We start from the raw sequence: 15,248 nt of genomic DNA on the forward strand, positions 1-15,248 counted from the left end.
TTTAGTGTTTGAACATGCATAATCAGTGATATTCATAGTTTGAGAATTTGAAGACAAAATAAATAAACGGTCAATTCTTGACAAAATTCAAAGTAGAATGTCAGTGAACTATTCAATAATCTAGAAGGAAAACACTCAAATTTCAAAGGAAATCAACAATAATAACAGACAAATTGATCAAATTCACACTTACAGGTTGTACAGCATGTCAGCCATGTTGCTTCGGTAATAAAGAGCATTTCTGTAAGCCTGTTCCGCCTCCTCCATCTTGCCTTGGCTTTTAAGGACGTTTCCCAGATTGCCCCATGCTGACACATCCCAAAAGAGAACATTATTGGAGACGTGTGTCACAATATTCATGAATGACACCTTTCAAATATCTTTATGAATAGCCTAGCAGGGGAGAGTAACTAAATATATTTCTTTTGTTATCCACAGCCCTCGAACCTGAAGGGTTGAGTGCCTCTAGGCCGTTAAAAGGATGCTGTCCTGCTGCAGCCCCTTCATGGGGATGAGGGATGGCACACTGGGAGAGCTTTGTGCCACTCATGGATGGGAGAGAGTGTTTGAAAAGGAGACCACCACTGAGCCATTTATCTACTAATGCCATTAGTAGTGAATGTAGGAATAGGAAAAAAAATCTCTCTTATGAAAAATAACATTAGCTGGGAAAGAGTACGCCCATCAATTTAAGATCCAGTCCATATAAACTGTACTGGCAGGTTTAGTTTAAAAAAATAATTGATGATACTACAATTACTATTACCAAAAAGATATGAAGGCTATTTTCTGTGAAAGATGCCTTTTTGGGTAAGTTGATGCCTACAGAACAATATATAGCCATAAGAAATAGTAATTGTAAGCTTGTCTGGTTGCTTTTTTGTACAAACATGATGAGGCTCTATTGGTGTTACTACTAAGATTTTTTTTTCCTCAGCGAGGACGAACGAGAATGTCCCTTCTGTTCTGTTCACTTGATGGTTGGCCAAAACAAGCGGCCTGCCGTGTCTCAGTTCTGATACAATATGTGAAAGGGAAATCAGCTAACACAGTGTTTTCTGTGGTTGCCTCGTGAGTCACAGCCGCGCCTCGAATTTGAGTGGTGATGAGATCAACCATTTGGACACAAATCTGTGAGCGCTGGCTTCCAAAATAGGGGCTATTTACAATCGCAAATATAAACGTATGCCAAGGCAGTGGTGCTTCTCCGAGTGACGGAGGGCATCATGTGAAAGCCAAAGATGAAGTACAAGAAGTAGCTTCAGCTGTTTTACTTTGTATTTGAATTTCCTTTAAAAAGAAGAGGAATACTTTCTGGAGCTGAGGTAATTACTGTATACGCCAACCTTAATGTTCTGTCAGGGCACTGAGTTCAAATTAAACAACTAACATATTCTGCGGTGAGACATAGTGATCAAGAAAAGACATTTTGGAGCAGCTTTACTATAAATTATTTAGAGCAGCTGCAAGAGACAAAGAATACGGAGCCCCAGACATGACAATAATGAAAAAAAAACCACAAGGGTAAAATTCATTGAGTGCATGGAGACTCACAAATTACACCGCCTTAATACAAATCTTGGTAAATGCATTATTCTAAAGGTTTTATGGTTACTAGTTATTTGGAGCGAGCTGTAATTGTAACTGTAAACAAAAAAAGTGCGCTCATACGGGACATAGGGTGTCAGCTCTACTGCATGAACTCCCTGTAATGAGTTTGTTTCCAAGAAGTAAATATGTCGTTTGCACAAAGTATTTCCTCATGCGCACAAAGTATAAACTCGTTCACAGGAAGTATTAGTTTGTTCACACGAAGTAAGAGCACGATCTATTTGAGTATGTGCATGAGCTACTTTTTCCATTCATGTCACGTTTAAAAGAAGAACCTGCAAGTTTTGTTTTTCCAAAATGTTAGATTGTACTCAACTTTACACCTCAGCAATGGTGGTCAATTTCTAGCAGAAATAAGTTATTAATTGTATTTTTTTTTTAAAATAGTTGTACGAAAGTAAGCCAAATTTTTTTCAATACCAACATGTAGATATAGAAAATGTTTGAAGTCGCAGCGAAATACATTTTTCATAGGTGAAAAATGTAACTTGGGGGTATAGAAAATATTAAGATAACAATTAATATAAAGTGACTTAAGTGCTTTGTATTTTTCTCCACATTCATAGGGTGAGGACAAGTGCTATATATATCATGTTAAAAGGATTAATGCTCATAACCAGTCAATTTGTCATGTGCACATTTCTTAACAGCTACTTACCTTTAGCAGGATTGACTGAAATCCCTGACTTGTAGAGCATCTCTTCATTTTCCCAGTCACGGTTCCTCAAAACCGTCCGAACTCCAAAGAGCAAAATCAATGCTGCGCTGCAGTAAACCAACAAGGTCCTTAAGGAGTTCTTCCTCAATCGAATGTGTAAAGACCGCAGGCCCAGGGCTACCAGCAGACAAAATCCCATGCTGGGGATGTAAAGTACTCTTTCTGCTATCACAAAGCCAACATAAAAGAAAAGATTTGTGGCAGGGAAGAACGGGATAGCCAAGAGGCCAAGGGAGAATGCCACCACATTTTCCGTGGCAGGCAGCGATGTCTTGCTTTCCTGGAGATTTTTGGTATTATTCTGTGCACTATTATTGTGAGTGGTCATGCAAGAGTTGTTCACATGCTCATCATGTTCGTGGTTTTGGTAAATGTGTCCATTGGTATTCCCATTCCTTCCATTACTAAACACATGGGCTTTTCCATTACTTTCCTTGCCCTTGGCTTTTGGACACTTCCATACACTGAACCAGGCCAGCTGTAAAAATCCCAAATAGAAAAGGAGTGTATGAACATTCCTCCAATCAGCGAGGCTCTTGATCAAAGGTAGCGTGTCCATTGACCAATCAAAGCTGAGTCTGTTGGGGCAGAGGAGGAGCCAAAAATTGACGGCAGGTAGGTATAAAAAGGTCAGTGTCCGGGTGAGAAGGGAAGAGGAGTCAGCTGCTGGGTTGTCCGAGTTGGAGAAGTTTGGGGTTTTGTTACCCATCCAGTAGAGGCGGCAGGCCAACAGGGTCACACCCCAGGCTGCCAGCAGAAATACATTCAACAGAAGCTGAACATTATTTCTCTGAAAGACAAAACAACACAAAAGCTCAAATAAAGCAGCTGTAGGACATCATACTCTGCAAATTTAACAGAAGACCATTTTTGCATCTTAGTAAATTAAAATAAAAACATCTGTGATCAATCATTTTGTCATTAAAACACAAGGAGATGATGACGTGTATAAGATGTAGCAATTTTATTCAAATTTGGTAACCAATTTAACATTTTTATTACATGTACACGTTACTATTTTTTGCTGATTAAACACTTATTTATTACATAACCCATCCAATTATAAACTTGAGTAATTTAATAATTTGAAACTTTTTTCTATATGATAGACCAACTAGAAAGATATAATACATGAATACCACAATACCATAAAACTGCTTATATTCTCATAAGCTGATAGAGGCAAAAAAGATGAGAAAGAAAAACCACCACTACATTTCAATTCAAGCAGGAGCCGTGAAAAGTATAGGAAGTGCATTGAAGTGGTCAGTGAGGCCCAGGGGTTCAACTCTGAGCAGATTTTACTGGAGAGACTTGCTGGCTGTTATTACACCCCAATCATTGCTTGAGGGTGATCCGGAGGGATTTACAAGGCTCTTCTTGAGGCTCTTATGATATATCTGTGGCCCTGGCCAAGTTTTTCAAGTTATTTGAAGCTGAACTTGTAATGTATGTTTATTAACTGCAAGTTAATTTTCTTTGAGTTGCCGATCTTTGCATATCCAAATGATTTCAAACAAATAAATAAAAATATCAAGGCAAATCATAGATTATTCAAAAGGAAGCAACAGCTGTAAGAGGTTTATTTGTTTAAACTGCTAAAAAGTGAATAATTTGGAGCAAAATCCAATTTTCTACTCAGTAAACCTGGAGCACATTTGATCAGAATTCACAAAATAAAAGAAAACTTTATTTGCACCCCATATTAGTAACCCTATTACATCAACTGCACCAATATTTCAACAAAATATTGTTCTTTGAATAGGCAAAACCATCATCCTTTTAAATGTGTGTATTCAAATGAGGAGAAAATAATTTCAGTGTTGTGTTTTGCCTCCAAGCTATTATAGCACATCCTCTAGAGGTCTGGATTTTTTCAGTACCAAATTGAAACAGTTACGCCATTGTAAAGCTCAACACAACATCCTTAGAGATGAAATGCAAAATGGTCTAATTACAGAAGACCAACTTGCCTGGCTTTCAGTAGACACATTTATTACATTGAAATTACTGCAAATCAAATTTAATCCCAAAGTTAATTCCTACAAATAAAGTGCACAAATGTATTTAATCAGAATGAAGTCACTTGGCGCACAAACTAGCATGCTGCCGGGCCATTTAATTACTGGTTCGACGCACAACACACAACCTAAAGAATGAGACCCATCAGACTTGGTTACCACCTCAGACAAGATGATAAGTGTCTAGTCCTCCGCATCATTAATGGTGGTTGTATGTAGAATTTCAAGTTTCACTCAGATATCCATATTTAAGAAATCTTAATACCTTTTAAAGACCACATAGAAACATTTAACGCCAATTCTGGGGCAAATTTAACAGCCAACCTTGAGTAAAAATGTTGATTTCCAAAAATCTTTAATGTAGCTAAATTTCCTCATTTTCACAGCTCAGTTATTTAGTTAAACTTGCGTGAAATATCAAGTGAACCAACAAAATTGGGAGCATATCGTTTGCAAAAATCACAGATGGGAGCAGATTTAAAAGTAAATGTATTTAACATGATAAACAGTGTTTTAACTATTCCATTTTGTTAGGCTAATATATTCCAAATGTTGTGCCACGACCAAATTATTTTTGGAACAAAGATAAACAAATCTTTTTTTCTTAAATTACAAAATAAGTGTTGAAATAAGGCTTATTTAAAGAAAAATGATTTAAATACATTTTAAGGCTATTCAACTGTCCAATGATGACTCCGCACCCTGTGTGTCATAACTCCTTTACTGCTGTATCAAATAACCATTGAGCCTGTCATCTGTCAACCACAATGTCTCGGTCAATTCGTTAACCTCTATCTGTTGTATGTTGTGACAAATCAGAGACTGAATTAATAAATGTGTAAAACCTCATTGCTTGTAGTCAAGAGAAAATAAGAACTCGAAAGTTTCCAATCTGAACAATGTGTTGCGGATTGGCAACAGCTGGAAAAGTATTTACAAAAAGTGATACCCAAGAACCAGATCTAAGTGAATTGTTGGCTGCTGTCAGAGTCATAGCTTAACAATAACATGCAGACTCACTGACCACAATATTAAATACACTAGTGTGTTCTAAAGGGATTACGTAGAACTGTATCAAAAGTTCTAAAGAGGAATTGAGCAGCAGCATTTAAACAAGTACCTTATTACAAATTGAACACCATTTGTTGGTAACGTTTGAGGTTTTGAACTACAAATAGTTGTGGCAAAGTCCAACTTTTGTCATCAAACCTTTTATAGTAATAATAAATAATCAATGGTTTCACTTTCTTAAGTAGTTAGTTTCAAGTGCAAGGAAGTTTTGTCACAGTCAGAAGGGCAACCTTATAAAGTTCTTCAAGCCTGGTTAACCTTAAGTCAAAAACATGACTGTTGGACCACATGGTGAGAGTGGTCAGGGGGTGAAACAACACAGAGGACCTAGCTGACATTTCTCATAATCAAAGCTTTTAACCTGTATGAACCTATAAGGAAACCCACAAGTCAGTTGATTGAGACTAGGATGGAATAAAGAAGGTTTTTGATTGCCTAAGTGTAGATTAAATCATTTGTAAAAGGGTAAAAAATTTAAAAATAATATTCCATTTATTCAGAGATCGCAAAAGGCCTAAAATTAGGTTGGAAAATATTATATATTAATAAATCCCGACATGACTGACGTGTAAGTATCACTCACTTGTTAAATCAAACATTTTAACAAGTAAAATAGACTCAACATGCATTGTAGTACCGATAAAAATATTGTAAAAACATGTCCGCTCATACTGCTGGACAAATGTTTCTTAATGAAAATGACTTAAATCATGCAGGATCGAGCACTTTTGAAACATTCACTTAAGATGCTCGTGTGCCTTTACTTAAGACCTTTCAACCTCTTCAAGCATTAATCTGCATGAATGACAAGTCACATTATAAACATGTCTCTTTCTCAAAGGGAAGCTGGATAGCACCTGATATAACTTTGATTCATCTTGGAGTACAATAACAGAATATTTATTTTCTTATTACATTTAATCAAGACAATCCTAAGAAAAACAAGGCATTCCTTGCACGAATTTGGAAATGTTGGAAAGGTTGGTGTGTCTTGCCATTTTCCCAAAAACATTCTACCTTTTCCATGCACATTTGCACATCGTTACTAAGCATTTGGAAAATGAGGCCAGTTGTATTACAAGTTATAGTAGTCATGCAATATCTTTCAGAACATGCACGGAGCGCTTGACAAGCCAGGCGGACAGATTATAGAGGTTGTCACGTCCTGCAGTTAAAATTACCCTGCTGTGTCACATTATGTTTGAGCACTGTATCTCAGTAACACCATTCCAAATATTGTTGATTAAATTGACCAACAGCACATGAGAATCATCTTAATATTACAGGACCAAATAAATTGTAAAAGTGCTTCAATTTGTACTATTCAATCTAAGACAGTAAATTATGTTTAACATGGCCACAAAGCGCACAAATTAAAGTTCAGAACACAAAACCAAAGCTTCAACATGAAAAGAGAAATGTTTCAAATTGCGGTAAAACTCTTGTCAAATGACATGTCTCCATGCAGCTTTGGCTACAAACTAAAAGATGATAACTTAGTTATATACCGGTTTGGCTGGCAAATACCACACAATCTACAGATTGAAAGGAGAGCTCCCAGATGTGCTGGCACCATGATTTGTTATGTCTCCACTTGGTTATACTCCTTTTCAGTTCGAAGGCTCCCTTCTGTGTGGGGCCTTGGAGAAGGGGATTGATACACTATGTATTCTTTAAATAGAAATATAATACTCTAGTAACTATATTAAGTATTAAACAAGTAAATTTATGCTCGGATAGTTTTAGAATAATTCACAATTCTTAAAGAGTTTATATTTGTTTGTTCATATCAATCATTGCACTGTCTATCGGCCTACATTTATTGTACTAATGGGGAACAAAACAATACCCACTAGAAAACATTAATTCATTTTCTGAACCTGACCAATGTGACGTGATTGAATGTAAAATGGAGTACAGCACAGCACGTATGTAATAACACCAGCAGGGTTAAATAAATATGCTTATTTTCTCAATATGAAAAGCACATCACAACAAAAAAAGGAAAATGAATCCCTTTGTGCCCTTCTAATAGAAAGAAAATGCATTTTGGTTCAAAAGACCATTCCCGTTGTGGAGGAGAATTGGTTCCACGAACACTCTGGTTTTGTTTTGCTGCTGTGATAATCAATCCAATGTGCATAATAACGACATGAGCACTGGAAGAAGGCCAGCCATATTTTGTAAATATTCAAATTGTTTGTCATAAAAGGGAACGGGATGATCTTAAGAAAAAAAAATATCGAAATGAATTTCTTCTTTACAATTAAAACAGAGGCTATTTCACAAATTCTCTTTTTAACGATGATAAAGTGGTGATATTGTTTAATAATATAGAAGGGAGAGTAAGATTCTGAAGTATATATAAGTCCTGCTGTCATATAAAGGCCTTAAGGTGGAAACGCTCTAATGGATTTGCAGTCTTGATTTGTGCCACCCGAAGTCACCATGACATCACTCACCGTCCTTTTGCATTTTTCATGAGTGAATTCACAAGAAAACTACAGGCACGACATTAAATTGGTGATGCTCTTGTTATTCTCCCAGCCTAAACAGTGTTTAATTTTTTTAAGGATGGCTGTTATGACAGGTTAACATTGAGTGAAATGTTTTTCCACAGATTTGGTCCAAATCTACTGAAGGCTAACAATGATTTTGGAACAAAAAGAGCATACCAAATTGTTCTTACAAAATAATATAATAAAAAAGTGCCATATCGGGAATGTTTATATATCACATCTCGGATATTTCCTCGGAATAGGTCTTTCTCTTAAGTAATAGTATTTACAAAGGTAATTTTGGTCATATACTACTCCAGCATTGTAGCATAATGCCAACTAAATGTGATACCTGTGCTACTGAAGCCTTTACAAGACTGCATGATAGATAACATCCTCATAATTTAAGGTACGAGAGTTAGAGTGAATGGTTGTCTGTCTCCCCGTGCCCAATGATATGCTCCAGCACACCCGCAATCCTAGTGAGGATAAAGTGGTTGAGGAAATGAATGAATAAGGAATTATAGTAAGGGACTACTGATTTACGGATTGTGTTGAAGTCAATTATTTTCCACAGGAGTACAGATTATATGGAAAATCTGGGAGAAAAAAAATCAACCAGTAGATTTACTGCATGCAGTTAACTGGATGTTCGATTTTGTGATTGGTGAGATAATGTAATAAGTGCTTTTGGTTCTCAGACAGGATAGCTATAATAACACTAGGACAGCAACAATGTGAATGATTTGTAACGTTGCATCGTTTTCATTGTCTTTTTAAAATTCTATTGTCCTCGATTTTTATCCTTGATTTGTATATGGACAGTTGGGCTCACTGGAACAAGCTCAAGTCACTTTCCAGTACAGTGGTTGCACTTTAGACAGACCTGTGAAGGCCAACGTTCCAAAGAGCCCTGCTATCTGCTGCCAGTGGAAATAAATAAAAATGAACTCATTGGAAAGAGCCACACTTCAATGTTCATTCTGCAAAGCCTACTTTCGTTTTTCCATTTATGAGTTTCCATTTATGAGTTTCCATTATGCGGCTCATCTTGCTCTGACAAACAGAAGCAGTGGAGTGCATCTCCATGTAGGAAGCAGGTGGCTGAGGGCAGGGGTCGCTTGCTGAGCTCAATCTATCACACTGGTAGAAACCATTAGAGCATGAAAGAGCATCTGTGAAGCCTCAGGTGAGAACATAATGCCGTGTAGGCTTTATTTTCTTTTACCTCATCCAAAACACTAGAGGACAAGAAACTTCTGTATTTTTGTTGCCAGTGGTTCCTTATTCTGTGTTATTAAAGCTTAAATCTTCAGCGATTTGAGTTTTGACTTGCGATTACTCCCTGATATCCTTGTAAGGGAAGTGTCAAAAATCTCAATAAAAGCAGAAGACAAACAGTGTAACTGTTTATTTTAACTTATTTTTGTGTCATAATTGAATATTTTGTAAATGTGGCAATATATTTCTCCTAAAAGTGCTGGTGTGAATTTAAGATGATAAATGGACTTCAGTCCCACTCTGCCCAGGTAACCTCTGTCTGTTACCAATCTAACACACAACACGCCCCAAGCAATGACCTTGTACTAACAACCAATGTGTGAACAGAAAATGGGAGGTGTGAAGTGATAAAGCATGTCAGTTTGGTATTCACTGAAGGAGACTTGGCTTTGAGCCCTGATTTAAAAATGACTTTTTTTGAGTCTGGGTCAGACTATAAAGGCAAAAGTGTCCTCTGACCAACATCCCCACTTTTTACTATGATTAATGTGTTGGACAAATAGAAATTCTGCTGCTATGACCTCACCAACATCATTGGTCTTTGTGCAGGTTACAATTGAAAGCCATCAGATTTCATGTATTATGTGTTCAAAGAATTTTCATCACAGGGATGTCAGCCCCCTCTGGCACATACAGCACTACTGTAAGTGTGCCTCACTATGCTTGCACAATGTGCTCAAGCCATTTATTCATTCAATGGGTATATTATATATTGGTGGACAGATAATTTGATCAGTGAATGTTTTGTTTTTCCACATAAACTCCACTTGAACCCCACCACCTAGATTAAAATCTTCACTTCACATAACTCCTCATATGGCTAAGCTTGATTAAATCAAGGGCACAAACAAATTACTCGATTCAATGACTTGAGCAAAGCTTCATTTTGCATTGGTTTCTTTTCTCTACATGCAGTAATTATTACTAGTAATAATTACTGCATGTAGGGAAGAGAAACCAATGCAAAATGAGGCCTCGCTCAAGTGGCTCTTTGTGATGAATCACAAGCCTTTTTTTCCTGTTGCTTGAGCAAGGCTTCGTTTTGCATTGGTTTCTCTTCTCTACATGCAGTTACTGCATGTAGGGAAGAGAAACCAATGCAAAATGAAGCTCTTGAACAACCTCTTTGTGATGAATCACTAACCTTTCTTTCTGTTGCTTGAGCAAGGTTTCATTTTGTAATTATTACTGCATGTCGGGAAGAGAAACCAATGCAAAATGAAGCCTTGCTCAAACAACAGAAAGAAAGGCTTGCGATTCACAAAAAGCAAATTAGTTGTAAAAAAATACAATATTTTTTAGGCTATTTTATCTTGCAGAAAACAGTCTTTTTGGGTAACACAGATTTTTTTTCTTATTATCATTGTCATTTTTAGAAGAATTTTCTTACAGGACACCAAAGACCCAAGGCTTGAGGCCTGACTAAACTGTTCTCATTGAATTCAATATAAAACATCTAAGTGTACCCAGTTTACAGTACTACATTTTCAAAATAAATGTGTGATGGGTCTTCAAGACCAATATAATATATTTGAAAGAACTGGTTCAATATGTCACGTTAAAGGAGCAGTTCAATGACCCTTCCAACAATGTGGTACATTGCAGAAGCTGCAGTGCTCCAACAGAAGATTTACAGCTGATATAAACCACTACTGTAAATGACTAAGAGACCCAATCTGATAAGCAGACCCTTTCGACCAGTTGCAGAGTTAAATGTCAAAGTACTTCAGTGGAATGAGAAGCGCTGTAATAAAAGACAGGGCCAGCTCACTGCGGTCTGTCAGTCATGCATCCAGTCAGACGCTGAAGTTACACTAACGTTCAATCCACTCAGGAGCCAAAAAGCAGTGACTGTTATTACACGTCATAAATGTTACAATGCACTTCTCTTAATGATGCATTTGCTCTGGGAAGTTCATGGCCTACATGAGAAGAGACAGTCAGAAAAGAAAGCTATGTAGAGTTGGTGACAGCTCTCTCTCTCCAGACTTATTTTTATATTATTTGTGATGTAGCGAAATAGCATGTTCTAAACATGAAATGTCAGTCTGAAGCGAAGATTTAAAAAAGACCATGATTCTCGGAATTGATTTACAGTTCTCTCAACACAGAATGAGAAGCTGTGCTTTCCAAGTGTCTGACAAGCCACAAAGTTGCTTGTTTGTCTTGAAACAAAGTTCCCTGCTGTGAGCTGGAACTAACTTTTTCTCATGATACTCAACAAAACACATACTTTTTCTTTTGTTCAAATTGCTATGCATCAAGTTTAAACACAATGTTTTCACAAATGTGAAAACAGTCATTGTGAGTCATTGTCTCACAAATTAAAGCATGTGGGATTACATCAAGCAAATATGCTCATACGATCTATAATTCAAAATGAGACAATAGGGTGGACAATTTGGGGGATCAATTGACTCCGGGGACCTAACAAATACATTGAACTACTTTGGCAAAAGAAAACAAAACCAAAACAAAAAAACTGCTTCTAATGATGAACTCTGATCTACTCCAGAAATTAAACTCCAAGTGGGAGATGCGGGTCACACGCCCACAATAAAGGTTAAAAACAATGTATTTGATACCTGACAACTATTTTTTTTAAATCTCTGTGTGCAGAACATCTTACAGAGGACACACAAAGTAAAACAGTACTTCAAGTGATGAGCTGAAGTGCTCAATGATATGCAAAGCTTTCAAAGTAAGAGAGTGTATGGATTTTTATGTCCAAGAAAAATCTTCCCTCTAAGATGATACTCTATTTCATGTTTTTTGTTCTTTTCTTGTGCATTCCAGATGTGTAGATTATCACCGGCTGCTCAAAAACACCTCAGTCCCAGTTATGCACACGTCTCATTGCATTTTGTCATGATGCGCAGAGAAGCATGGACATCACAGAGACCAGATCGACAGTATTTTTCTGACAGCTGCTGCATTGAAATCCAATGCAGAATTTGTATAAACTTGTTTTTGAACAATCCTGTCATTTTGCTAATATTAATATAAAATACTATATTCACCTGATAAAACATTTTGCCAATTCTCTTTTAAACCTATTAGGATGTATCTTTTAATTTTAACTAATACATCCAGTTAAATTTGTACACTGAAAGTAAGCATCATTACAATGGAAAGCATATTTACCTTATAGAGAAGAACAACAACCTGTCGCAGTTTGAGCCTGTGCAAAACGCAGACGTCATAGAGCGCTGATAAGGCCAGAACTGTCACTCCAAGCTCCTTCCACAGCATACTGCATGCTGCGCAGCCCAGGCTGCCCAGAAACCAAGCCATGAGCTGCAGTGTTCCTGCATTGCCCCGCAACTTACAGTAGCGTATATAACACAGCAGGGACAGCAAGAAGAACAAGGCAGCTCCTTCATCGGCTCGGCCCACGACCCCCGCCACCGCCTCGGTGTGGATGGGGTGGGAAGCGAATAGCAGGCCGGCCAGGAGGCTCCATAAGCCGCCTCCGAGTAACAAGTGAGCGAGCCTTGTAAAAAGGCCAGCCACTATGCCATGGAGGGCAACATTCACCAGGTGGTAACCCCATGGATCCAGCCCACCCGCAGCGTAATTGAAGCGGAAAGAGAGGGTACAGAGGGGGCGGTAAGACTTGTGGCTGCCAGTGTGTGTGAGCAACGTGCCCCAGAAGTCATCATAGAAGATATTCGCCCAGGGCGTTTCTGAAAGCAGATCTTGATTGGTCTTGATTGCGCGGCTGTAGAGAAACAGAGGGAGAAAAGAAAGATTCCAAAATCAACTTTGAGTTCAAATAAGTCATGTGGTCCACACTGTAAACGAGTAGATTACATTTACATTAAATGCAGTGCTGAACCTTGACATTTAAGTCACTTCAATTAATATCAAATTGCTTAACTCTTAGGCAACTTACCACTATGACATATTCAATTTATCGAGTATGAATTCAAAACGGCTAAATTCCTGCTGTTGGCGATATGATTGGGGGTGCGGATGGTCGTTTGTCTCTGTGTTTGTCTCTATGACTGACTGGCGACCAGTCTAGGGTGTAGTCTGGCATTTGCCCAAAGACAGCTGGGATAGGCTCCAGCAACCAGTGCAACCTTTTCGAGGATAAATGAACTTTTTATAGACTATTCCAGGATACACTACACACTAAAAATAATCAATTGGATAGTAGGATTTTCCAAAAGCCGAGGGTGTGGGAGCAGGAAGCAGAAACTCACCCAGGTTGAGCCTTAAATTCTAGACAACTTTGCCACGACAGCCACAGCACTTACAACTGTGCACTTAAGGATTTGGCAAGCATGCCACACCCACGACCGCAAACAAAAACAGGCACACAGTAGGGGAATGCCACAATGGCAGGAATCAGTTTAACAGAGAAGATGATGTGGTGATGGTCACGTTATTTTCCTGCCAAATGCAGAGGATTGCGTGTTTAAAAAGCACCAATGGTGGCATTACGGAATGATATAGAGCAACTGAAGGCATTTCTAAACAAAAGGCTGAGTCCAAACATGTACTTTGAGCTGCTTTCGGAAGGCAAGGATGCTAAATATGGCTCCAGTTTGTCCTTTCTTTTATTTGGGATGAACCTCTCTGACCTGACTGAACACTGGTGCGTAGGCTATAGTCATAGTTGTTTGTGTGTGCACGTGTGAGTAGCCTGGAAGGGTAGGGGGAAACAGTCAGCTGGTGTCAGAGGTGTGGAAGAGGAAGGCACATTTGTCCCAGCAGGACATGTTTATTCCAACTTAGTTCTCTGCTTGACAGGTGACCTCTGCTGGGACATTACAGCTCAGATAAGTTCAAACCATTAGCAATAGCCTCACAAAAAAGTAGTTGTTAACAACGATGTTCCAATTAATTGAGACAGATGGGACAAAAGCACGTGAGAACAAGGAAACAGAACCTGGTCAGGATTGTAAACATGCCCCGAAGGCTATCCAAATAACAAAGTCAGTTAACTCTAAGAGAGCTGCTGCTTGTCAAAGAAAACATACGGCATGGTGCAAATTAGTCCAACTTTCACAAGACAATAGAGAAGAACAAAAGATGGCAGAAGACAGTTAATACTCTAACAGATAATGCAGAGAACTAAATGCAAAATGTTTAGTATTTTGCTCAAGACAATTCGGTTATTCAATTGAAAGATTGAACTTTAGCTCCATTTTAAATAATTTCACTGAGTGAAATTGACTTAAATTCATGCAAGAAAATCCAAAAACAGAAAGACACATTGACATGATTGAATGCTTCTTTTTACACCTAAAGGATCTGAATTCATTTGGCCATAACACAAACATCTTCAACGCAATACTATAAGATATGTAAGATGTAACGGGAACGACACTTAAATGGAGTAAGTAGAAACAGCTACTGGATGATGAAGCAAAATGAACTTCTTACTAGCACCCCCATGTTTAAGAAGAGATGAAAATTAGTCAGTTGAGATGTAATGGAAATGGATTTAAAGTCAACACATAAGCTCGGGCAGTCTGAGGCTCCAGACTTCTACCAGAAGACTTAAGAGCACACCAATCCACAACATGACTAATATATGCCAGTCCATTTTCTCTAGCTCATTTGTCATGAGAAATCATCATTCCGCTGCAAGATGCTCGCATTGGAGGCAATACAGTTATATTACTTCTTAAAATCTTTTCGCCTCACATGTGGTCTTTTTCCATTTTGCAGCGCAGAGAACACAGTGAATTATGTGTTGCCACAAAAGCTCATTGCATTTTCTGGCAACAAAGTGAAGACGAAAGCCTATATGTACTACGAGTCTGTCCAAAGCCAAATGTGTTTATAGTTTTGGCTTCTTAAAAGTTCTTACATGAGACAGACGTCTAAATTGACTCTTGACTTACACTATATATCTTATACAAGCAAGCACTAGTGTCTGACAGAAAACAAGACTGCAACATCATCTCTGAAGAATGGAATACTCTCTGCGTATAACACAAATCACAAATGTGCTGTTAGCTAAGCAGGACTTAATAATCGGGCCGTATTTTTCAACCCTTGAAAGCCTGGTTGGAAAGAGAGATTGAGTTTAAG

General features: G+C 38.0%; 1 protein-coding gene across 1 annotated transcript in view; it reads right to left on the bottom strand.

The window, feature by feature from the left end:
- Nucleotides 1-15,248, bottom strand: part of LOC144192742 (protein O-mannosyl-transferase TMTC2-like) — a 49,165-nt gene that overhangs the window by 15,435 nt on the left and 18,482 nt on the right. The window contains exons 3-5 of the mRNA XM_077711631.1: nt 12,345-12,921; nt 2,270-3,119; nt 194-308 (exon numbers count right to left, since the gene is read on the bottom strand). Coding sequence (XP_077567757.1) covers nt 194-308; nt 2,270-3,119; nt 12,345-12,921 — 1,542 coding nt within the window. The remainder of the gene's footprint in view (nt 1-193; nt 309-2,269; nt 3,120-12,344; nt 12,922-15,248) is intronic.

This window comes from Stigmatopora nigra, chromosome 2, assembly GCF_051989575.1.
Source record: "Stigmatopora nigra isolate UIUO_SnigA chromosome 2, RoL_Snig_1.1, whole genome shotgun sequence".
In the NCBI taxonomy this organism is placed as follows: Eukaryota; Metazoa; Chordata; class Actinopteri; order Syngnathiformes; family Syngnathidae; genus Stigmatopora; species Stigmatopora nigra.